General features: G+C 37.1%; 1 protein-coding gene across 1 annotated transcript in view; it reads left to right on the top strand.

The window, feature by feature from the left end:
- Positions 1 to 2,973: 2,973 nt before the first annotated feature.
- The window catches only part of PAPOLG (poly(A) polymerase gamma), a 32,585-nt gene continuing 9,698 nt past the window's right edge, over positions 2,974 to 25,860 (top strand). Inside the window, 13 exon segments of the mRNA XM_022597354.3 lie at positions 2,974 to 3,220; positions 5,195 to 5,356; positions 6,847 to 6,913; positions 11,524 to 11,605; positions 11,833 to 11,942; positions 13,150 to 13,203; positions 15,325 to 15,436; positions 18,138 to 18,227; positions 21,389 to 21,527; positions 22,165 to 22,237; positions 23,030 to 23,150; positions 23,494 to 23,578; positions 24,000 to 24,053. Of these exon segments, the coding sequence (XP_022453062.2) occupies positions 3,204 to 3,220; positions 5,195 to 5,356; positions 6,847 to 6,913; positions 11,524 to 11,605; positions 11,833 to 11,942; positions 13,150 to 13,203; positions 15,325 to 15,436; positions 18,138 to 18,227; positions 21,389 to 21,527; positions 22,165 to 22,237; positions 23,030 to 23,150; positions 23,494 to 23,578; positions 24,000 to 24,053 (1,166 nt within the window). The 5' untranslated portion in view covers positions 2,974 to 3,203.

Here is a 25,860-nt window from a genome sequence, read left to right as displayed (position 1 = left end):
AGGTGTATACTTCCTATATTGGTTTGCTAGTGCTTCCATAAGAAAGTAACACAGACTAGGTAGGAGGCTTAAACAACAAAGATTTATTTTTCTCACAGTTCTGGAGGCTAGAAATCTGAGACAACATGTCAGCAGGGTTGGTTTCTTCTGAGGCCTCTCTCCTTGGCTTGTAAATGGCAGTCTTCTCCTGTGCTTTCACATGGCCTTTCCTCTGTGCCATCTGTGTCCAAATTTCCTCTTCTTATAAGGACATCAGTCGTACTAGAGTAGGGGCCACACTAATGACCTTATTTAAACTCTCCAAATATAGTCACATTCTTGGGTGCTGGAAAATAGAACTTCAACATATGAAATCTGGGGGACACAATTCAGTCCATAACATTTACTAACATAGAAAGATGCTCATGATTTTTTTGGTTAAAAAAAAAAAAGAAGCAGGACAACACGTGCAGTATGACCCCTTTATTTATTTTTCAAAATTAAAAAACAATAAAATCAAAACCTCTGGTACATGTTTATATGCGGTTTGGGTTATATCGAAAACATTCTGGAAGGATAGATACCCAGCTGTTAATAATGGTTCCCTGGGGAGTAAAAATGGAGTTAGGAATGGAAGGGAGGGAGAGATTTCCACTCTTCCTTTTTTTTTCTTTTTTACAAACATGGGTTACATTTGTGTTTTTTTTTGTTTTGTCTTTTTTGATGTGGACCATTTTTAAAGTCCTTATTGAATTTGTTACAATATTGCTTCTGTTTTATGTTTTGGTTTTTTTGACCATGAGCCATATGGGATCTTAGCACCTCCTGCATTGGGATCAGGGATCGACTGACCAGGGATTGAGCCCACACCCCCTGCATTGGAAGGCAAGTCTTAACCACTGGACCGCCAGGGAAGTCCCATGGGTTACATTTGTAATTGGAAAATTTTAGCTTAAAAAGTACAGCTACAATGTAGACCACCCCCCCACCACACACACAGGAAAACATATTCTTTCTTGAAAGAAAGTGTCCTTATTGAAATGGGGGTTGGGGACTGGCATTCAATCCCAGGTAGGTTAACAAAGATGGGGAAAATGGGAAGAAACAACTAAAAATGAGGCAAACTACACATAACAACGTAAAACAGAATTAAAAAGTATTGTTCTGATGTTGACTTTGATAATTACATAAATAAAGGCTTAAAGCTGTCTTTGAAACACTTTAGGATTTCCTTGAACTAGTAGAATTGAAAGCAGAGTTTACCTTTCTTCCAAATTACTGCAGCAGGTAAGAGCAAACAAAGCATTCTATACAGAGAAAAAAGCAAAACAAAAGCATTCTATAAGAGAAAAGAAAGGAAAGAAGGAAAAGAAATATTTCAAAATTAAATACATAAACAAAGAGAAAAATTAGGAGATAAGAGTTATGGTAATCAATGTAAATAAGAGTTAGATTTATTGAATCCTATGTTCCTGGCGCTGAGCTAAGGACTCTGCCCTGTGCAGGTAACGGAATCAGCCTGCAACTCTTTCTGGCTTTGGGGTTTGAAACGAGGCTGAGCCCTGAAGAGAACTCTATGCAACTAGTAACAAATGTCTTGGTTAGAAACCTTGAGGAAAGGAGACTTTCTGTCTCCCAGTCTGGCAAGATTCCCTAAACTGTTGGGGAGATGGGGAGAGGTGGGAGAAGAATTAGCCCTGTGATGCTTCTGGGCTGAGACCACAAGCCCTTCCAATGAGCCCTAGACAAAACCTAGAGGCAGCAGGGACCCTCGAGGCCCATGTGCCAAGAGAACAGGAAGGTGCTTTTACCAGGGCCCAGGGCCAGATGTACGCAATTTGCCCTAACTCCTCCATCATCGAATACCCTATTCCAGGAAGCCCCTATTGACCATCCCAGCCCTCAAGTTTAGGCGGCCTGCTTTAGGCCTCCCTAAATGCCCTGACCCCATCTTATCACGGACCATACCATATTTTAATGATCTTTGTATATGCTTGTTCTCCTTCACTAGACTGTGAATTCTCAAAAGCGGGAATTAAGTATCTCCTGTGCCTGACACATAGTAGGCGATTTAGTTCTACAACAGAAGAATATCACTTATATTTGACTGTTTCCTCAAAAACTCTAAACTCCATAAAATTAAAGAATATACATCTGGTTTTATGCACAATTAAATCACTGGAGCCTCACACAGTGCTTGGCACAGATTAGGTTATCAATAAATATTTTTGAATGAATAATTCTGTCTTCTCTATGATTCTATCTTCTCTATCCAAGAAAAAGCAGCTTCTTGACATTCTTTTCCTTGTAACGACTTAGTGTTTTAAATTGTTTCTGCCCTTTAATGTTTTAAAATTTGTCATCATTTTCCCGTTTTCATCCTCACACTCACATGGAACATGATCTCCACTATTTGAAAGTGTGCGATTTTGATTCAGCCTTGTATTTATCCTCCTGTTGCAAACTGCCAGCCTTCCTATCAACCTCCGTTACCTAACTGCTAGAATGCCATGAACCAGGGGCGGTACTTAGAGGTGAACAGTTAGCCTCCAATTTACAAGCTTGCTTCTCTCCGGGGTAACTGCAAAGTCACACGTTCCTGGGTGTGACCTTTTCACGACATAATCTCCTCAACGAGTGGGTTAATTAGATTATGTATGACTATAACCGATTAAAAGTGTGGTATAATGGAAGAGTTAAAATAGTATTCGCTAGGCAAGGTTGTGGAGTTTTTAAAAATATATGATATAGGCTTTCATAAGAGAATAAGAGAAACAAGGAAAACATGTTCCAAATTACCTTCCAAGCAGTTAGTCTGGATTGACAGTCCCACTGACAAAGGAGGGGACCAAACGCTCCTTCGCACCGGGGTCGGCAACCGCAGCCGGCGCCTCTGTGGGCGGGGCCACCGGAGCCTCCAGGGACCCAAAGGGAGAGGGGGCGGGGTCAAGGCGGGTCCAGGCCTTCAGGGGCGGGTCCTCAGCGGGCGAGGGGCAGGCTGGGAAGAGGCGCCATATTGGCGTCGGCCGCGCTGTATTGTCATAAATAGAGCCGGTTTTCTGGTGTTTTCACTACTCGGTTGGATGCCTCGGCCGTAGTAAGTGAGACAGTGAGCGAGCAAGCGAGCTACAAGCGAGCGGAGGAAAGTGGACAGGAGGAGAAGGGAAGAGCAAGAACAGGACTCCAGAGCGAAAGACTCGCCGGTGAGGGAGGCGCAGGAAGCGATGAAAGAGATGTCTGCGTAAGTGGTGGGGGCCGGCGGTTGGGGGCGAGGCATAACGGGGTGGGCTGGGGTGGCCGGCCTGGCACCCGTTTCTGTTCCCTGCCCCTCGCGCCGTGCCCTGAGCTCTCTCAGTGGTCTCCTTCCCCTCTCCCGGCCGTTTGGCAAGGGCACCTCCCCTACACCCGGCGGCTCACCTGGCCACCGCTGCACAGACTCGGGGACTGCAGGAGTCCCCATCTGCCCCTGGCTGCCCTACCTCTGAGGACGCCCCCAGACAAGGTTGCGGCGGAAGAGAGGCGCGTGTGTCCGTGGGGAGAAATTGTCGGTTACTCTCCTGCCCCCAGCGCTGTCTGAGCCGGTCTCTGCTCCTGTCTGCATTGGCGCAAATACCATCCCCCTCCCTCCCCCTCCTCCCTTCCTGACCGGCTGTCTCCACGTCTCCTGGAGTGAATGACCTATCCCAGCCCATGGGTTTCTCTTTCGTAATGACTATGGTCTCCCTGGTCTCCCCACCTATCCACAGTACATCTGCCGGTCTATACCTCCTGCTCATACTTTGATAAGTCAGAAACAGTGTCCGTGCTTGGCAAGATTTTGTTGTAGCTTCTTACATTTTAGTTTATTAGGAAGTAATTTAAACATAAAGAAAAATGCAGAGAATAACATAAGCATCATTTGTGTAGCCACCATCCATCTCTCCCAAAGCATAACTTTCCGTGTGTGTGTGTGTGTGTGTGTACACACATATCTTTATTTAAAAGAAAACAAGCATACCGAATACATCTGAAGGATTCTGTTACCTTCTTCACTGGTCCATCCACCTCCCTCTCCAGAGTTCCCCACAGTTCCAAATTTGATGCTTATTGCTGCATGTTTTTTATGCTATTACTACATATGTATGTGTCCATAATCGGCATTGTTTTACTTGTTTTTAAGCTTTATATAACTAGTATCACACTTGTCATTCAACAGCTTCTTTAGTACAACATAGTATCTTTGAGATTTGTCCATGATAGTATTTTCAGCTCTAATTAATTCGTACTACTGTATTGTATTCCATTGTAGGGATACACCCTAATTTAGTCCTTTTCCTGTTAGTGATTGTTTTAGGTCATTTCTAAGTTTTTTTTGTTTGTTTTTTAATGTTACAGTGTGGCAGTGAACATTTTTGTACATGTCTCCTTGTACACTTGTACTAGACTTGCTCCAAGGGTGTTTACTTATAAGTGGAATTGATGAGTGGACGGGAATGTGGAATTCTGTTGCTTGCCTTGTTTTCCTGTCTAGATGAGGGAGGTTCAGAATAATGGATTTGGAATTTCAGTGCTAGTAGGGACCTTGATAGTCAACTTTTTCAGCATAGAGATAAGAAAGTGGGGCCCAAGGTAGCTGGTGTCATAGACTTCACTTAGACAATGAAGAAAACAATTAACTAGAGTGACAGAATGTTAGGACTATAAACTCTGATGCAAGCAAGGAATGTTAATGTATGTTTCGGGAACGAATCTAGTTGTGATTTCTTTTTAAAAGCTAGACTGTTTCACTAGGACCTGCTAATGGGATGTTTTTGTTTCTTGGGGGGGGCATTTTTTTTACTTAGAGCTTTCTTTCAAGTGGCTGACTGCTTTTCAAAAACTGACTGTAGATGGTACTTAAGTCTGCAGGGTGTGTAGTGGAGGTGGCCCTGGCCCAGCTCCCATTCAGGCTCTTTGCATTTGAGCTGAGTGGTGTTGGTACAGCTGTCCTGTTGCCAACACAGGCTGCTTTTGGCTTGAAAAGACATCCTAACCATGAAAGCTTGAGGCAGTATGAATAGTCCTTCATCAACATAAGCACAAAATATCCTTTTTTCGTTAAAAAAAAAAGCGGGGCTGCAACCATTAGTACTTACTAAACTTTTAAGGTAGCTAAAGTAATGAGTGGATTGAGAGATTTAATGTATCAGTATATGGTACTTTAAATTTTTTCTGCTGTTTCATTTTTCTTGAACAGAAACACCGTGCTGGACAGCCAGCGTCAACAAAAGCATTATGGAATCACCTCTCCAATTAGCTTGGCATGTCCAAAAGAAATTGATCATATTTACACACAGAAATTAATTGATGCCATGAAACCATTTGGAGTATTTGAAGATGAGGAAGAATTGAACCACAGGTATGTCACTTAACAATGCAAAATATTTTATAGTACATTCTTTAATCATTAATTCTATCAACGTATATCAAGTACCAATTATGTCCCTGCCTAGGGATATAAAAATGACAAAATGAAGAGAAAACTTGGCCCTCCTGGAGTTTATATTTTAGTTGAAGGTTAGAGGAGGAAACTAACAATTAGCCAAGTAAGTAAAATAAATACAGTGTTACACATGACAAGTGCTGCTGAGAAGAATGAAGCTGGGAGAGGAGGTTGTCAGGGAAGGCCTCACTGACATTTGAGGGAAATTTTAAAGGTGAGAGAGGAGCTATGTGGATATGAGGGAAGAGCATTCAAGGCAGAAGGCTTGAGGTGGGAGTGTACCTGGTATATTTAAGAAATAGACAGCAGGGTAGCCTAGGTATGTGAAGCAGAGTGAATAAGAAGGGAAATGTGGGCTTAAAGTAAATGAGGTGGGAAGGAGCTTGGAAGGAAAGGTCACTTAGGACCTTGAAAGCCATTTATAACGGTTTTGGCTTTTACTCTGAGTGAGATGGGAAGCTATTAGGGTTTTGAGCAAAAGATTGACATGATTTACTCATGTTTAACATAGTCACTCTGGCTGCTTTACCGAGCATAGTCTGAAAGGGGGTCAAAGGCAGAAGCAGGGAAACTAGTTAGGAGGCTATTATAATAACCCAAGGAAAAACATGATGGTGGCCAGAACTAGGGATGGCAGTGGAAGTGATAAGAAGTAGTAGAATTCTGGATGTATTTTAAAAGTAGGGTGGTTTAATGACTATGGAATGTGAGGGGGTGGGAGGGGAGGGGTCAAGGACGATGCCAAGATTTTTGGTCTCAGCATCTCGAAGGATGGGATTCCATTACCTGGGGAAGGCTGAAGGAGAAGCAGGTTCGGACAGATCAGGAATTCAGTTTTTCATGTGTTATCTTTGAGATGCCTAAACTCTTCTATCTTTCTTCTTTTTTTTTTAAAATCTGGATTTGGATATGCCATTGGTTGCAAGTTTGTTTTAATATCAAATTGCTTTTATTAAGTAAATTTTATAAAAATTAGCCAATAAATTATTTACCTGTTTTTATTATCCAAAAACTCATAACTGTCAGAGAATGCTAACCTCTATTATCACCACACTGAATTGATTTTATTCCATAGTAAGGCCAAGAAAGTTGACAGTTCAGTTGGCCTCTGCAGCTTTATTGAAGGTAATTTTGATTTTTTTATTAGGCTTTTTGAATTTTGAAAATAGCTCAAAGACCAAAATACTATCAATCACATTTATCGTCTCTTTGGAACTCTTAGGAACCTAAGAATGCCAAAGAGATGTGCCATGTGTCAACAGATGTGATAGCATTAGCACGTGTATAATATGCTTTTACTCTAGCACCAACACAAAGGTACTGCCTATATGTTTAATTACTTTTTAAAATAGTTTGTTTTTGGTGTGTGTTTGTTTTCATCTAAAGCATGTTATTTTTTATTATAGGCTGGTTGTTCTTGGTAAACTGAACAATTTAGTGAAAGAATGGATTTCTGAGGTCAGTGAGAGTAAGGTAAGACTCTAAACTAAATTGAATTCATAGTTTCATTATGTTCTGGTAGTAAGATGCAGAGTTGAGAATAATCAGAAATACATTAAAACTTTTTAGTATACTTGGAAATTAATTGGTGTAGATATTGAGTCCTAAATAAGTGAGGATTTACCCCAGAGGTAGCCAGTGTCTGACTGGAGTTCACATAAATGTCTTGCTTGACTCACATGTAGTAGATCAAAATTTAAATACTGAGATTTTACTTTAAAAGCCAGATTTCAGACTTCTTGTGAAATACCAGGTCTGGCAGCACTGGGCCTTCCTTTGTGCAAGGCAGGAAGAGGCTTGAATGGAATTGGGCTCCTCCCCTTCAGTGCTTCACGGTCCCCATCACTCCCTGCTCTCTCTGACACAGCAACTGTCAGTTATCAGTTTCTGTGTTTCTTATGTGTATACTTTCGTCATTTGCATTCCTGCCTGGCCCATGAGACATAGGAGTTTGCAAACCCTAATTTATACTTACACAACTTTTTCCCCCCTCTGGTAGCTTAACTATTTTTCTTCTAAAATCGATTACATTTTTATTGCTTTCTTAGAGTATTTTGAGTATAATTGAATTCTCATTTGTCAGGGAATCATCACTATGAATATTATTTTACTGGCTGTAGTAAAATGAGGTAGGGCATGTTCAACTGCGTAATACTATTTGCCCCTTCACGAAGTGGCTCAAACTGTTGTATTTTAAATTTTAGGGATTTTTTTTTTTTTTTTTTTACAGTTTTTCCCATCTCTTAACAGCATTCAGCTGAAAGTTAATGGCTCACAGCAGTAGTGTCTCTCTCTGTCAAATCCCTTTCTGCCCATTAATCTGCATCAGTTTAGAAATTAGATAAACACCTGTTAGAATTCTTTCTTTTACAACTTTTATTATTTCCTTCTGTACTTATGATACATATATAAAATTGGTTCTTTTAAAAAATGGGCTCTGAATAAGGTTATGAGGGACTGTGCTAATCTACAATCATTGAGTTTAAATAAATGGTCTTTACGCTGTTTACTTTTGCTGCCAAATGACTATCTGGCTCATTTCTGAGCTCACAGCAGGGTTATCAATAGTAGAGGTTTTCAGTTAGGTTGAATTCTGAGCAGGTGAAATGCTAGTCATGAGTAATAAAAAAAAAAAATCATGCTTGTTTCTCTGCTACTAGCTGATCAACTCCTTAAGAAATAAACCTGTCTTATTCACCTGTGCAACCTCAGGACAGAGCTCAGGGACTGAATAAATGTCAGCCCATAATTGCTGTGGGTATGCAAACCAGATACACAACTTGCTAGAATTATTTTAAAATCAGAGTATCAAGCTTTATGACTTCTTGTGTGGTCTTTATGTCAGCTGATGTGGTTGTGCTGAGGTCTTTGCTCCCATCCATATTCTAGGATACATCAAGGGAAGTCAAGTGTTAAACTATTCACAAAAGAGGCTAGATTACTTTATTGAGAGATACACCTAACTAATTTTCTTACTGTGTGGTTTTTTGCACCTAAAAGAAAAATCCAGTAGAATCTGTTCCAAGGTCAAAAGGTTTTTTTGTTTTTAATTATTTATATTGCTTTTTCCCTCATTTCATTCACATCAGTGCTTTAATTTGCAAAGACCAGTAACTGGTTTCCATTTAATTTCTAGGCATAAAACCATTGTTAAAAATTTGAGGCTTTGCCACTGTTTGGCATTTTTTAAGCAAAGAAAATAAAATATGTAATCATTTAAAAATTTTTAATTGGTTTTAACATCTTTATTTGCATAGATAAGGTGATTGGTCTTTTTTATATCATTATAATTCCCTTTCATTTATGCATATTTTAGTTTGAAAAATATCTGAAGGATTTGAGTTAGATCAAAGATCATTTTAGTATTCCACACACAGTTGGAATATTTAAACAGTCCAGAACTCCAAGTCAAATCATTTTAGTTAAATACTGTGGTTTGTGGGGAAAATACTTTACTCTGTGATTCAGTTTATCACTTTCTCATAAATCAAGAAGAAATCATGCTTTTCAAAGTAGGAAGGTAAACTAAAAGGGGCTTCTCTATCCTTTTGATTCATGTTAGTCATCAATAATTTTATTAACTCTTTCTAGCTATTATTTGTGGTACTCTTGAAACATGTCCGTTAAACAGAGAAAATAACAAACAATGTCCTGTTATGCAGATACTTTTAGTCAAGTTCATTAGCAGATATTACTCTCTGGAACTTGGACTGGGCATTTTGGGGAAATAGAAGTAGTAGACATAGTTCTCACCTTCAAGGAATTCAAATATAGTTGAAGAGATGGAACTAACATACACAGAATAAAAAAAGTCAATAAATGTAGTATAAAAGTGGTTAAAGATAATAACAGTAGAGGAGCACAGGGGGAAAAAGGAGCTTGTTACAAGATGGATAATCAAAGAAAGCTTCATGAGGGAGGTGGAACTTGAAGTGATCTTTGGAAAATAGACGGTATTGAGATACCCAGAGAGGATGGCAAGCATTGGAGAGAAGGAAAATGGCAAATGCAATGGAAAGGAGACTAGGTTATGTAACATGTTGGCAGTTGGAGCTTCGAAGGGAATATTAGGAGACAAGGCAAGAAAGATCCTTAAGAGCATACTGTGGAAGTCCTTGGGATCCAAGGATCAGTATCCGTAGAAGAATGCATTGGCAAGTTTTGAGCAGAAGAGTTATGTAATAGAGTTAATTTAAGAACACCAGCCAGTGAATTTTTAACAAAATGGAGTAAGAAATAAAGACTAATGGCAAGAGGGTAACTTATGATACTGTTAAATAGCACAGAATGGGAGTGGGTGGGGAGGAAGTGACATGTGAGGGATATAACCTAAGAATTGGTAAGCCAGGAAGAATAATAATGACTTATAGGTATGGGCAGTAAGGAAAATAAGGAACAAAAATAGAGAAATCAGGAGAAATCAGGAGGTATACCTGGTTTATCATAGGAAGAATTTTTTGCTAGGTTTCAGACCTGTATACTGAAGTGGATCAGAAAGTCTGAGTGAAAATATCTGATGGGCAGTTAGAATTGGCTCTAGAGAGAGGTGAAAAGTAGCATTGTAATTCTGGTACAACCAAAAATATGTTAATTAAAGTTGTTAGATTAGGTCTCATAAGGAGATCATGTCAAGAATTACCCCACTTTCTTGCAGAAATATTACAGAGCTAGAATCAATAAGTTAAGCATATCTGTCACAAAAACTAAAGGGGAGATAGTATGATAACTGTAGAGAGCGAAAGTGCATTAATTTGGTAGTTGCAAGTTCCTTGGTGACTATTAAGAGTGATGGAGCCAAATCAGGTAATTTGGGGGGACAGGTAGGGTCAAGTGATAAAAAATGTTTTTCTTAAGATAGAGATGTGTGCATGTATACTGGACACAAATTTGTCTTGTCTTTCCTCTGGGAATACCTTCATTACTTCAGCTGCAATCAAAAAAGCTCTGAAGTACTTTTACAAACGTCAGGTCACCAAACTTGACAAATGTAGTACATATCAGTAGCATTTAGGCAATTTTTAAAAATTGAGGTATAGTTTATTTACAATATTATATAAATTTCAGGTGTACAACATAGTGATTCTCAATTTTTAAAGGTTATATACTCCACTTATAGTTATTATAAAATATTGGCTATATTCCCTGTGCTATACAGTGTATCCTTGTAGCTTATTTATTTTATACATAGTAGTTTGTACCTCTTAATTCCCTACCCCTATCATGTCCCTCTCCCTTTCCCTCTCCCCACTAGTGACCACTAGTTAGTTCTCTGTATTTGTGAGTCTGTTTCTTTTTTGTTATATTCACTAGTTTGTTTTATTTTTTAGATTCTACATGTCAGTGATATACAGTGTTTGTCTTTCTCTGTCTGACTTATTTCACTAAGCATAATACCCTCGAAGTCCATCCATGTTGCAAACGGCAAAATTTTATTCTTTTTTATGGCTAATATTCCATTCTGTATATATACCGCATCTTTATCCATTCATCTGTTGATGGACACTTAGTTTGCTTCCGTGTCTTGGCTATTGTAAATAATGCTGCTATGAACATTAGGGTGCATCTCTCTTTTCAAATTAATGTTTTCATTTTCTTTGGATATATACCCAGGAGTGTAATTGCTGGATCATGTGGTAGTTCTTTTTTTTTTTTAATTATTTATTTATTATTTGGTTGTGCCAGGTCTTAGTTGCGGCAGGTGGGCTCCTTAGCTGCGGCTCAAAGGCTCCTTAATTGTGGCTTGCTGGCTCCTTAGTTGCGATGCATGGGCTCCTTAGTTGCGGCATGCATGTGGAATCTAGTTCCCTGACCAGGGATCAAACCCAGGCCCCCTGCATTGGGAGTGTGGAGTCTTAACTACTGCACCACCAGGGAAGTCCCTGGTAGTTCTGTTTTTAGTGTTTTTTTAGGAACCTTACTACTGTTTTCTACAGTGGTTGCACCAATATACATTCCCACCAGTAGTCTACAAAGGTTCCCTTTTCTCCACATCCTTGTCAACATGTATTAGAGCATTTAGACAATTTTAATGCTAAATAATTTGAACAATTGAATGCCTTAAAAATTTTTTTATTTTATTTTAGAATCTCCCACCTTCTGTTGTGGCTACTGTTGGTGGAAAAATTTTCACCTTTGGCTCCTATAGGCTTGGAGTACACACCAAAGGTAATTGCTTTTCTATGTTTTACTGATAAGAACTTTCAATAACAAACTTATTTGTTGTTCATAATTAGAAAATACAGAGGAAAAAATTCCCATTATCTCACTACTAGAGTACTATATTATTTCCTATACTCATCTTACGTAGTTTCTTCTGTACATATGTTTGTGTATACAAAAATGTAATACATATTCAATATACTGTTCTTGATAATAAATACTTTGATTTGCAGGAGCTGACATTGATGCACTTTGTGTTGCTCCAAGACATGTGGAGAGATCTGATTTTTTTCAGTCTTTTTTTGAAAAATTGAAACATCAAGATGGCATTAGAAACTTAAGAGTAAGTGTCCTCTCGTATTTAATATTTTGAATTTGTTAACAGATAACTGCAAAAGCTAGGGCTTATGATGGTTGATGTATTTCTTAAGAAGTTGCTGTATCTTGTTAAAATAACAGTAATGACTAAAAACATGGGCTTTTTAGTTATACACACCTGTGTTGAATCTAGAATCTACCACATATTAGCTTGTGGATTTTGGTCAAGTTACCTATTCTCTCTGAGTCTCAGTTTCCTTAGCTATCAAATGAAGATCTAGTGATAACATTCTTATAAAGTTTTTTGGAGGATTGATGAGATAATTTACATAAATCATTTACTATAATATCTAATAAATGGTTGGTGCACAGCAAATGGCTCATTATGTATAAGGTTCAACCAGTAACTCTTTATGTGTGTATATCTAGCCATTCATTCAGCAAATAAAATTTCAGCACCAGTGATTCATCAGATACTGGCCTTAGTCCCACAAATACAAGAGCGAACAAGATAGTTTATGTGAGGGAGGGACTGGGGGTACTAAACAAACAGGTAGTTTTAATGCAATCTCAAGTGCTTGGATAAGGCGAAGCTCAGAGGCTTTGTGTTATTTGGGTGTCTGGGAATGGAGAAGGAGGTTAAGAATTTGTTAGGTTGGGGAATTCCCTGGTGGTCCAGTGATTAGGATGCCAAGCTACCAGTGCAGGGGGCGAGGGTTTCATCCCTGGTCGGAGAACTAAGATCCACACATAGCAGTGGGGCCAAAAAATTTACAAAAAAGAAAAAAAAAATTGTTAGGTTGGGGGATTAAAGAAGGCTCAGAGAAACGTTTCTACTAAATCCAAATGATATAGATTTTTTTTTGATAGATTAGTCATGAGATCTGATATTTTAATATCTAACACTTGTGCTTTTTGTAAATAATCAGTTTTCAGCTAAGTTCAACAAATAGTAAATACCCAGATGATAGCAGTTCTGCCTGCCAGTTTCTGATGAATATTTTTAGAAGGATAATATGTTAGGTAACTACTGTCATGGACATTTTGCGTATCTTAAATAACACAGTCACAAAGTAGAAGTGCTTGCTTAGGTAGAATGAGAAACTAAGAAAATTTTCAGTTTTCCTACTGAGTTAAAATAAAAATTGGGAGAAAAAGTATTCATGTTATTGGCATTTGGGAAGGATAAAGGATTACACCTTATTTGTTATAATTGTTTTCTTTTATTGTAGGCTGTAGAAGATGCCTTTGTGCCTGTTATAAAATTTGAATTTGATGGAATTGAAGTAAGTGTTAAATATTTTTCTGACTTTATAATTGAATTATTTAACCTATATGGGTTTGTTTGTTTGTTTGTTTTATAGTTTAAAAATCAGACTTATACAGGCACAAATTTTAAGGAATCAAATACTCTAGTCATGGTGAGTCCTTCCTCACCATGGAAAAGGAACCAGCCTCCATCCCTACCCCCAAGATGTTTATACACATCCTTCTCATTCCCATAATCTCCTAAAATAATTATATTATTATAGTTTTAGTTGGAGCAGTATTCAGTGTTTATATTATTATGGTCTTATAAATAATGTTCAAAACTGAGCACAAAACGTACTAGGTTACCATTCTTTGCTGTGTGTCTTTTGTTTTCTTGGGAGTTAATGTTTTGGGTTTTATTTGCTTGATGTTTATACTTTGACTAATTCAAATTCAGTCTCTCCTAGTTGTCTGAATCTCCGCTAAATAGATTTGGATTTCTCAGGTGTCCTGTCATTATCGTCTTGAAAAAATATCTCACTGATTCTTCTCACTTCTTCTAATCCACACTGATTGTTCTCCATGACTGATATACAGCCGTCATTCTGACACCTTTCTTCTCTCATCCTGGGATTTCCTTTTGCTTCTCTCTTGAGTTTTCTTCTTTCTTGACTTACTTTCATTTTAGTGGCACTCATCCACCAGCTTCCTGAAAAAGAGCACATATTTTTGAGATCTTGAATGTTTACAAATATCTTTATTTTGTTCTCACACCAAATTGATAGTTTGGCTAAGCATAGACTTCTAGGTGGGAAGTAATGTTTCTCAGAATTTTGAAGGCCTTGCTTCATTGTCTTCTAGCTTCCACACTCTGTTGAGGAGTGTGAGGCCAATTTGGTTACTCATCGTTTTTATGTGACCTATTTTGCCTTTTTGGCCACTTGTGTGATTTTCTTCTTTTTTCTTCTTTTTTCCCTGGTCTTCATAGTTGTAAAATTTATGGTAATACACTTTGTTTTGGTATGTGTCTTTTCAACCAAATGTGCTAAGGCACTCAAGTAGTTCTTTCAGTTTGGAAATACCTGTCCTTCAGTTCTTGGAAATTGTATTGAATTCAATTGTGTTGCCCGCCTTTGTTTTCTGTCCTCTTTCTGGAACTCCTAACATTTGTATGTTGGACCCCCAGGACTGTCGTGTTTTTTTGGGTTTTTTTTGTTTTACTTCTTCCTTCCCACTTATAACTACATCTTCATATTTTTGTTCTGCTTTTTTGGGGTTTTCTCATCTTCTAAATGTTCTCTTGTTTTCCATTTCTGCCATCATATTTTTTTAAATTAATTTTTATTTATTTATTTTTGCGGTACGCGGGCCTCTCACTGTTGTGGCCTCTCCCGTTGCGGAGCACAGGCTCCGGACGCACAGACTCAGCGGCCATGGCTCACGGGCCCAGCTGCTCTGCGGCATGCGGGATCTTCCCGGACCGGGGCACGAACCCGTGTCCCCTGCATCGGCAGGTGGACTCTCAACCACTGCGCCACCAGGGAAGCCCTGCCATCATATTTTTAATTTCTAAGAATACTTTTTTATTCTCTAAATGTTCCTTTTTATTTAAGAACTTATTTACAGCCTCCTGTCCTTATTTCCCAGATAAAATATGTTTTATCTCTGCTTCCTTAGATCTGCTGAGTCTGTTACCATTTGTCCATCTGCTTTCCAGATTTCATGGTTTTTACCGTTGTCTCCTTCTGTTCTCTTTGACTTAGTGGGTTATGCCTTTAAAAACAAAATAAAACTAAAACAAAAAAACAAAACAAAATTTTGCTGGTATTTTAGTGGGGTTTCAAGAGGGAGTGAATGTAAATGTGTTGGATCTGCCATCTTAACTAGAAATTCACTTACAAGGTTTTGATTTTTTTTAATGATTGGCAAAATTAAAATGCTTTCTCTTAATTTGAAAATTATTCTCCCAAAACTTTGCAGTGATTTTCCAATGTGATATTACCTGCATAGGTCTTTGGAAGTTTTGGTAGAACTTCCCAAACTAATAATTAGAACTTTTTACATTTTTGAGGTGGGAAGGGGGAAGAATGGACTAAAAGGAGAAAAAGTAATATTTCTCTCTCTCTCTCTCTCTTTTTTTTTTCATCTTTCCAAAGATTGATCTAGTCTTTGCAAGACTGTCAATACAAACCATATCAGATAATTTAGATCTAAGAGACGACTCTCGACTGAGAAGCCTTGATATAAGGTGTATTCGCAGCCTAAATGGTAAGCTTCTAAAGAGAAATCTCAGATACCTACTTGAAAACAATTAGACGAATAGAGATCTTTTTGCAAAACTATTAATAGACGTTTTAAGAATTAGACAAACTCAGTTAAAAATGATGTAATTTTCTTTATACAAGTAATCTGATCACATTTAAGCATCTTAAAACACAAATTTACTTGAAATGTTTATGTTTATAGCAGTGGTCCTCAAACTTACTGGTCTCAGGACCCTTTTATACTCTAAACATTTTTTGAGGACAACCCCCCCCAAGATCTTCTGTTTATGTGAGTTATATTTATCATATTAGAAATAAAAACTGAGAAATTTTTAAGGTGTTTAATTATTAGTTCATTTTAAAATAACAATAGTAAACCCATTATAAGTGAATATAAATATATTTTTGTGTGAGAATGGCTTTTTTATTTTTTTGCATTTTTGCAACTCTTTAATATTTGACTTAATAGAACACAGCTAGATTCTCATATCTGCTTTTGCAGCCAATCTCTTGTAAAATTTTGTTTTGATTGAAGTATAGGAAGAAGTCTGGCCTCTTAAAGATATGTAATTGGAAAAGGAAGCATTTTCATAGCCTTTTCTGATAATTGTGGGTATTCTTTAATACTACACCAAAACTTGACTGATGACAATTTCCTTTTTTTTTTTTTTTTTAAATAATCTTCTTTCTGGTGGAAGCCTCTTTTTATTTATTTATTTATTTATTTTTCTTTTAAAATTTTATTTATTTTTCGCTGTGTTGGGTCTTCATTGCTGCGCGCGGGCTTTTCTCTGGTTGTGGCGAGCGGGGGCTACTCTTCATTGCGGTACACGGGCTTCTTATTGCGGTGGCTTCTCTTGTTGCAGAGCACAGGCTCTAGGCGCATGGGCTTCAGTAGTTGTGGCACGCGGGTTCAGTAGTTGTGGCTCACAGGCTCAGTAGTTGTGGCGCACAGGCTTAGTTGCTCTGCGGCATGTGGGATCTTCCCGGACCAGGGCTCAAACCCATGTCCCTTGCATTGGCAGGTGGATTCTTAACCACTGGACCACCAGGGAGGCCCAATTTCCTTTTTCTTTTCAACAGCTTTATTGAGGAGTAATTGCATACCATAAAATCCATCCTTTTTAGGTGTACAATTCAGTAGTCTTAGTATATTCACAGAGTTGTGCACCACAATCTGATTTTAGAACATTTTCGTCATTCTCAAACGATCCCTCATACCCATTTGCAATCATTCCTTTTTCTAACCTCCAGTCCCAGGCAACCACTAATCTACTTTCTATCTCTATAGATTTGCCATTTCATACAAATGGGGTCATGTAATATGTGGTCTTTTGTGTCTGGCTTCTTTCACTTAGCATAATGTTTGTGAGGTTTATCCATGTTTGTAGCATATATCAGTAGTTTGTTCCCTTTTTTGCTGAATAAAAGTTATCTTTTTAAAGTGTTAATTAGAATATCAAACCTAAAACTGTATCAGTTAACTTTTTGTACTCTGTTGCATTAAAATCTATTGGTCTGTCTTATTCTTTGAATGGATCTTTTACCCATGCATGATTTTGTCCTGTCATGCCTTAGTCATTTAGAAAATACTAGCTCACAAAGTTATTTGGATCATCTAAATGTTAACACACATTTCATTATAAAATAATTTTCTAAAAAATCACATTCATTAATGTCACCACCAATCTCATTAGAAAAGTCTAAGTCTTGGAAAGCTGTCAAGCTCACACTAGCAGATACCAGTTGTCCAAAATTCTAATTTTTACTTGAAACTTCAAGTTTTATTATTGGTAACAAATTTTGTCATTTGTTTTCCTAGAAGTGAGGAGCTCACTTTGTTCATTTTTTAGGAACTGTCTGCTAAATACCCAAGTATGAATAATTGTAGTTGTCTTGTCAATCATTCTTTCAAGTAAAACTGGTGTTCCTTGAAAAAAACAGATAGTTCAGCTTACCTTGAAAATGTTCAAACATCACACACGTTCCTTTCCTGTTTTCTAACTGCAAATTTGTGGTGAAGATAATATTGTCTACTATTTCAGTTTGTTGCCATGGCTTTGATTCACTGCTAAGATACCAGCAGTTTTACCCACCACTGGTTTGGCACCATGAGTGCAAATGTTAACACAGTGAAATAGGCAAAGAAAGCATTAATATTATAGAAATAGATTTGCCCTAATAGATTCCCAGCAGTCCACTGACCACACTTTGTGAACCACTGGTTTATATTGGATTGGCCAAAAAGTTCATTCAGGTTTTTCCATAAGCTGCTATGGAAAAACCCAAATGAATTTTTTGGCCAACCCAATATTTTGTTTAACTTAATCATTGCATTTTGCTGTATTTCCAGAGTGCAACAGTAAATCACAGTATTTGTGGATAAGGTTTGCATTAAAGCAATAACAGTTTTATAAGTTGGAGGCATTTGATTAACAGTAAAGCCAAAGGTGGAAAAAAGCTAAAAAGATATTCAGACTCATCTCTTATTTTAATATTGGATTGTATAACCCATGTGCTTTTTAATTCTTTATAAGCAAAGTGATTTCTCTTATATAAGAGCTACATTTAAAGTACATAAAGAAATTAAACCTCATATTTTAGTATCTTTGATATTTTTAGCATTTGAGAGTCAAAGTTAGAAGGACATTTGAATTAACTGGAATTTGTTGCATAATGAAAAATGAATGCTTTATGTTTTTCAGGGTGTAGAGTTACTGATGAAATTTTGCATTTAGTGCCAAATAAAGAAACTTTCAGACTCACCCTAAGAGCAGTCAAACTATGGGCAAAACGTAAGTATCCCAAGTCTTTTATTTTACGTTTGCATTATAAAATTATAATTTTCAGTTGCTCATGGTAGAAGCATATATGGGAATTCCTGAACCTGTTGATACCTTGGGGGATTGAGGTGCAGTAAGCTTTGGAGAAGCTATTTCTTTTTCACGTGTGATGCTTACCAGTGCTCTGATGTGTGACTTTACCTTCTTCTCCCATGGGTGAAAACTAAAAGCCCCTGACTTTACATCTTGGGTTGCAGCCAGGGAGTCAGAATGAGTTAGAACTTGAAGAGTAAAACCCTTACTTGTGTTCGAGCTGTCTATGGACAGGACCATCTCATCATCTCTGTCTCCCCATTACCAGCAGAGAGGCTGGTGTATAGCAGGTGTTCAGTAAATGTATTAAATGAAGAACCTACTGTGATAGTTTTAACCTTTTGTTTTTACCTTCCAACACTCTTCTAATAAAGCCTTGAACTGTACTAGTTTATATATATATAGGATGTGGTTCATAAAAGACCCAGCCCTGAGCTGGCACAGCACATTTTGTATTATTTGTAACTACATTTAAGCTGTGCTGCACTTCTGGCACCAGGTTTTACAATCTGAAACAGTGCTTTCCAATCAAACCTTCTGTGATGATGGAAGTATTTCATATCTGTGCTGTCCAATACAGTAACTATATGGCCGTTGAGCACTTGAAATGTTCACCTGAGGAACTGAACTTAAATTTTATTTAATTTTAATTAAATTTAAAATTAAAAAATATCTAAAAGAAGTGAAAACATAGGTCCTCACAAAAACTTTTACACAGATGTTCATAGCATTATTAATAATGTCAAAGTGGAAACGACCACAAAATGTGGTATATTCATAATGTGGAATATTATATGGCAGTTAAAAGGAGTGAAATATTGATACATGTTACAACATAGATGAACATTGAAACCATTATGTTAAGTGAAAGAAGCCAGTCTGCATATTGTATAATTCCATTTATGTGAAATGTTCAGAGTAGGCATATCTATAGAGGTAGAAAGTGGATTTAGTGGTTGCCTAGGTCTGGGAAGACTTGGGGGAAATAAGAGGTGTGTGACTGTTAAAAGTTTTCTTTTTGGGGTGATGAAAATGTTCCAGAGTTGATTAAAGTAATGATTGCACAACTCTGTGAATAGAATAAAACCCATTGAATTTTATACTTAATTGATGAATCTTATGGTATGTGAATGATAGCTCAATAAAGCTCAATAAAGTTACCAAAAAAATACTATATATAGGCACATGTAACTTGTGGCTACCATATAGGACAGTACACATCTAAAAAGACCTTAAGCAAGTAGAATTTGTCCTTGGGCTCAATTATATTTTGTAGTCAGGGTAAAGTAATCTGCAGTAAAGGGGTATCATGAACAATTTGTTTTTCCTTATAGATTAAATACCATGTTTTGTCAATTATTAGATGCATGTTTTTCACATTTAACATAACTGAAATGATATTTTGTATTTTTTTCTCTTAATGGGACATAAAATCATCTATATTATATAATAACTGAGGACATCTTAGTTTTGATGAAATATGGTAATGCTTCTTTATAGATTGCTGTAAGAAACAGTCATTCAAAAAAAAGAAACAATCATTCAAGAAAATGAGTAATATCGATGGTGTATTGTACTTTATGGAGAGATATACAAATTTTTGCACAATACTGAAGTCAGTCCCCAACTTTACAGTTGAATTTTTAAATGCCCAAGAACATGATTAGGGTAGTCCCCCCTTATCTGCCATTTTGCTTTCTGCAGTTTCAATTACCTGCAGTCAACTGCAGTCTGAAAATAATAAATGGAAAATTTCAGAAATAAACAATTCATAAATTTTAAATTGCATGCTGTTCTGAGTAGTGTGATGAAATCTCTCGCTGTCCTGCCTGGGACAGAGATGGTATTGCAGTACTTGTGTTCAAGTAACCCTTATTTAACTTGTTAATGGGCCCAAAGTGCAAGAGTAGTGATGCTGGCAACTTGGATTTGCCAAAGAGAAGCCTGTAAAGTGCTTCCTTTAAGTGAAAAGGTGAAAATTATCAACTTAAGGAAGGAAAAAAACCATAGGTCGAGGTTGCTAAGATCTACATAAGAACGGATCTTCTATCATGAAATTGTAAAGGAAGAAAAAGAAATACGTGCTAGTTTTGCTGTCTCACCTCTGTGAAACTGCGAAAGTTATGGCCATGGGACTTCCCTGGTGGTGCAGTGGTCAAGAATCTGCCTGCCAGTGCAGGGGACACGGGTTCAAGCCCTGATCCAGGAAGATCCCACATGCCACAGAGCAAGCCCATGTGCCACAACTACTGAGCCTGCGTGCCACAACTACTGAAGCCCATGCGCCTAGAGCCCATGCTCCGCGACGAGAAGCCACCGCGATGAGAAGCGTGCACCGCAACAAAGAGTAGCCCCCACTCACTGCAACTAGAGAAAGCCCCAAAGACCCAACACGGCCAAAAATAAATAAATTAATTAATTAATTTTTAAAACATTATAACCACAGTGATAAGTACTCAGTTAAGATGGAAAAGGCATTAAATGTGTACAATAAGATATTTTGAGACAAAAAGAGGCCATATTCACATAACTTTTATTATAGTACATTGTTATAATTGTTCTATTTTAATAATTGTTGTTAATTTCTTACTGTGCCTAATTTATAAATTAAACTTTATCATAAATATCAGTACCATCCCATGTTTCAGGCATCCACTGGAGGTCTTGGAACGTTTCCTCCACAGATAAGGGGGAACTAGTGTACTGTTGAAAAGTTTTTCTTCCCTACTTGTGGACCCTCTGAATATCTTTCCTCCTCCCTTTCATTTCTCTCTCAACCACAGATATTGAAAGGTGGGAAATTCCAATGTCATATCAGTAGAGCCCAGTTGGACAGTCAGAACTGAGGCAGGGAACTGAGATGTCTGTATTGGAGGGCAAAGTAGGGGGTAAGATGAGCAGCTTAGGGTTTATTGATAAGAATGTGAGCCTAACATGAAGGTCTGTGTGTTGATTTTAATGTTTCTATAAGGGAGAAAAGTTCTAAGCAAATCTTAGGAGGGAAGTTATACTGTTCCTTACACTTGAATGTCATGGATAGTAGGTCCTAACAATAATTAACAACTGTATTAATTTTCTAGGACGTGGTATTTATTCCAACATGTTGGGATTCCTTGGTGGTGTCTCCTGGGCAATGCTAGTTGCAAGAACTTGCCAATTATATCCAAATGCAGCAGCTTCCACTTTAGTTCATAAGTTCTTCTTAGTTTTTTCCAAGTGGTAAGTATTCATATGCATATTTTCACTACTTACTAACCTCTGCCTATATGTAAATTTGTTTGCAAATTTAAGAGCTATGCTTACACTTTTTGTCATCTTACATTCCTTTTTTAAGTTAAATTTAAAAACGTCAAAATTGAGGTAATGATGGGACCCCAGATGTTGCTTTCTTCTAGGGGGACTGTGAATGTGGGCCTTTAGCTTATGAGAGTAGTCTTTGCTAATTACTAACTATATAGAGGTTAAGATCTCCTCATATGTAAACTAAAGATGATAACTATAGCTGCTTCACACAATTTATTAGGAGTATTCTCAGTAAGTGTTAGCTGTTGCTGTTATTAAATTATCAGAGTTAAGTCCATGAAAGCAAATGAGAAGGAAAGAAAAAATTCAGGTTTAAATTAGTTACAGCTAATGGGCAAAGTAGTATTTGCCCTTTCAGAGAACACTGCTTTAAAATAAGCAGCTTTTTCCTTTGTATACTCCCTTCCTTTGTCAGTTTCTTTTTTTTTTTTTCAATACCAAATATCCAAAACATTTGCTGTGTGAAAGTTGGAGCAGCATCTAATGATTTTAACATTTCATATAGTTCCTGAAATGAGGTCTTATGTGAGTTTATTTGCTTATTTCATGTTAGGGAATGGCCAAATCCTGTGCTGCTAAAGCAACCGGAAGAAAGCAATTTGAACTTGCCAGTTTGGGATCCTCGGGTATGTGACTTATTACGGCATTTCATTAAAACCTTTTAGGAATAGGATGATTCTGTAAAGTGCAATCTAGTTAAGGATAATTCCTCTTGTTCCTGTTCATCTTCCTTCTGTGTAACTATAGTCCTTTCCCTCCCTCTACTGTGTTTTTTCGGTGCAGATGATTTGTATCTCCAATTCCCATCCAAATGTTATGTCATTAAAAATCACCCATATAAGACTTGAGTGGGTATATCAACCAAGATGTTATAATCTATTGTTAAAAACTGTCTTACAAGTAATTAGTTACTAATAATAAAGTACTGAAGTATATAAAGGATGTACTTTGCAGTACAGTTTAAAGCAGATTCATGGTTCCAAGATAGCGTAACTCTCACTCACCTTGCATTTTAATGTGCTTTTAAAGTGAGTACTCATTCCTCTGAGTAACCAAGGGGAAGTCATCTGTTGAATAGGTGCAGAAAGAGGATGGAGAACCATTGGACCAGATAATGCTTTTTGCACTTAATGATATTATATTTCCTTGGTTCTAAAAGACCACTGTTTATAAGCTGCATCATCCATTTAACAGCTTTTCGGGGGAGAAATAAACTTCTGCAGAGTTTTCTTTAACTTTGATTATCAGACACATCTGACTTCAGAAATAACTGAAGTTGGGGAGGGGAAATGTACTTCTTAGAACTGAGGAGATGTAGTGTTAAATTTATATTTCATATTCTTCAGACTTTTGGGGAAATGAAGTGAGGACAACTGAAATAGGAGAATAGATCAATTATTCTGCTTCTAATTTCACAGGTAAATCCATCAGATAGGTATCATCTCATGCCCATAATCACCCCTGCCTACCCACAACAGAATTCTACGTATAATGTGTCCACATCAACTCGAACAGTAATGGTAGAAGAATTTAAACAAGGTAAACCTGTCAGCCCTATTACCCTTTACATGTTCCCGCGAGTTTTTGATCGACAACAGTTTTATTCTCTATTGCAGTTATGCCTATTATTTCTAAAAGTTCTTTCAAATGTGTATTTTTTAAGTACTTGGTTTTGCAAAATATATGATAATATGAAGGCCAAAAATAGAGCCACCCCAGTCTGGTTGAAATTGACTTTTATGTTCTAAGAAAGAGCGTAATAAGTCTACACTTTTTTTTACTCAGGGATTTGGTGGGGTTAGAACTTTGGGGGTAGGGTCACACAGGAGGTGATAATACGATGGTCAGTTTTCAAAATCACTGTCTGTCTCTCTTTCTTTAGGTCTCGCAGTCACAGATGAAATTCTTCAAGGGAAATCAGATTGGTCCAAACTCCTTGAGCCACCAAATTTTTTCCAAAAGTATAGGTATTTGAAATTTTGCATTTTGTATGTGTGTATTTAAGGAAGAAGAATGTTAAACTTATAAAGTTAATACACAATAGGTGACGTCACTTATATTTTAAGTGAGGTAAAGAATAGGTTAGCAGAAACCCTAGGTGATGAGAAAGTCTCTATATTCTAGTAGTGTCTAACCCAGTATTTGTGGGTTTTGGGGTTTAGTGAATTGTTTTTAATTAGAAGGTCTAGAATTAATTTTGTGAAAATCAGAGCATGTTTTAATTTTCATAAATGTGTGCCTGTATTAGCTGTTTTGTTCATTGGGAGGGAGAAGGAGTAATAAAGAAAGAGTAAAGAGTAAAAAAGAAAAAGTAATAATGGAAAGTCAGACCCTAACAATGTTTCTCTGGCTTTTTTCCCCCCGATTATTGCTGAAAATTCTTCACAGACATTATATAGTATTGACTGCCAGTGCATCAACAGAAGAAAATCATCTAGAGTGGTAAGACATTTCAAGTTCTCTACGTACTGTGTTATGATAACATATTTATAGGGTGCTTTATCATTTCTAAAACACTTTCTCTATTTTCAAAATTATTAAATCTTATTGATGACTGTTGTACTTGACCATGAAGCATCAGTGTTTAAGAAATGCCATCAAATTAATGTTTCAGAATTGGAAGTGACATGAGATAAGAATATATGTACAGATTTTTGCCTTTTGTCACTTCTCAGAGTCAGATTTAAGCAAAATTTTGAGGCAGTTTGCATGATTCTGATACCTAGCCTATTGCCATATATATATATACACACACACATACCCCTAGACTATATATACACATATATGTATTTTGAAGTATAGTTGATTTACAGTATTATATTAATTTCAAGTGTACAGCATAATGATTCATTATTTTTGCAAATTGTACCCCATTAAAAGTTATTACGAGATAATGGCTTTAATCCCCTGTGCTCTACAACATATCCTTGTTGCTTATCTATTTTATACATAGTTAAATCTGTTAATCCCATACTACTAATTCGTCCCTCCTCTTTTCCCTCTCCCCTTTGGTAACCACTTGTTTGTTTTCTGTTATCTGTGGGTTTGTTTCTGTTTTGCTTATACATTCATTTGTATTATTTTTCAGATTCCACATATAAGTGATATAATACAGTATTTGTCTTTCTCTGTCTGACTTATTTCACTAAGCATAGTATTCTCCAGGTCCATCCACATTACTGCAAATGTCAGAATTTCATTCTTTTTACGGCTAAGTAGTATTCCATTTTGCACATACACCACAACTTTATACATTCACCTGTTGATGGGCACTTCAGTTGCTTCCATGTCTTGGCTATTATAAACAGTGCTGCTATGAACATTGGGGTGCGCATATCTTTTTGAATTAGCGTTTTCATTTTTTCCGGATATATACCCAGGGGTGGAATTACTGGATCATATGGTAGTTCTGTTTTTAGTTTTTTAAGGAACCTCCGTACTATTTTCCATAGTGGCTGTGCCCATTTACATTCCCCCCAACAGTGCACAAGGGTTCCCTTTTTTCCACATCTTCCCCAACATTTGTTATTTGTGTACTTTTTGATGACAGCCATTCTGATAGGTATGAGGTGACGTCTCGTTGTTTTGATTTGCATTTTCCCTGATGAGTAGTGACTTTAAGCATCTTTTCATATGCCTGTTAGCCATCTGTATGTCTTCTTTTGAAAAACGTCTGTTCAGGTCTTCTGCCCATTTTTTGATTGGTTTGTTTGTTTTTTTTTGATATTGAGTTGTATGAGCCCATATATTCTTTTAATTTAGGAGATGGTGGTGGCATGAAAGGTTTCAGAATCTTAAGCTTCTGTCAACGGATAGGAGATATTTTTGGTCAAGGACTAGTACATTCTTTCTGGCGCATCTGAACTGATTCCTTCTGCCTCCAGTGTATTGACTTCACTAGCTCCATCAGGCAGAAACTGTTAGACCACCAAAGATGGTTGTGCTTTCCTCAGTTCTGCTTTTTGGTAAAGGAAAACCTATTACTGTCCTGTTTTTGCTTCAAGGGTTTAATGCTTATTTCATTGACAATTAAAGAGACCTTGGGAATTCCCTGGTGATCCAGTGGTTAGGACTTCATGCTTTCACTGCCAAGGGCACAGGTTCAAATCCCTGGTCGGCCAAAATGAATGAATGAATGAATGAACGAATGAAAAAACAAACAAGAAAAAAATTTAAAGAGACCCTGAAAAGAATCCTTTCACTAAAACATTTTATTTGTCTAGATTAGGGGTCAGAAAACTATGGTATA

This window comes from Delphinapterus leucas, chromosome 13 (assembly GCF_059928025.1).
Source record: "Delphinapterus leucas isolate spDelLeu-1000000601 "Yukka" chromosome 13, BTC_Dleu_Yukka2, whole genome shotgun sequence".
In the NCBI taxonomy this organism is placed as follows: Eukaryota; Metazoa; Chordata; class Mammalia; order Artiodactyla; family Monodontidae; genus Delphinapterus; species Delphinapterus leucas.
Note: the sequence above shows the minus strand (reverse complement) of the source record. Positions and strands in the feature narration are given on the sequence as shown.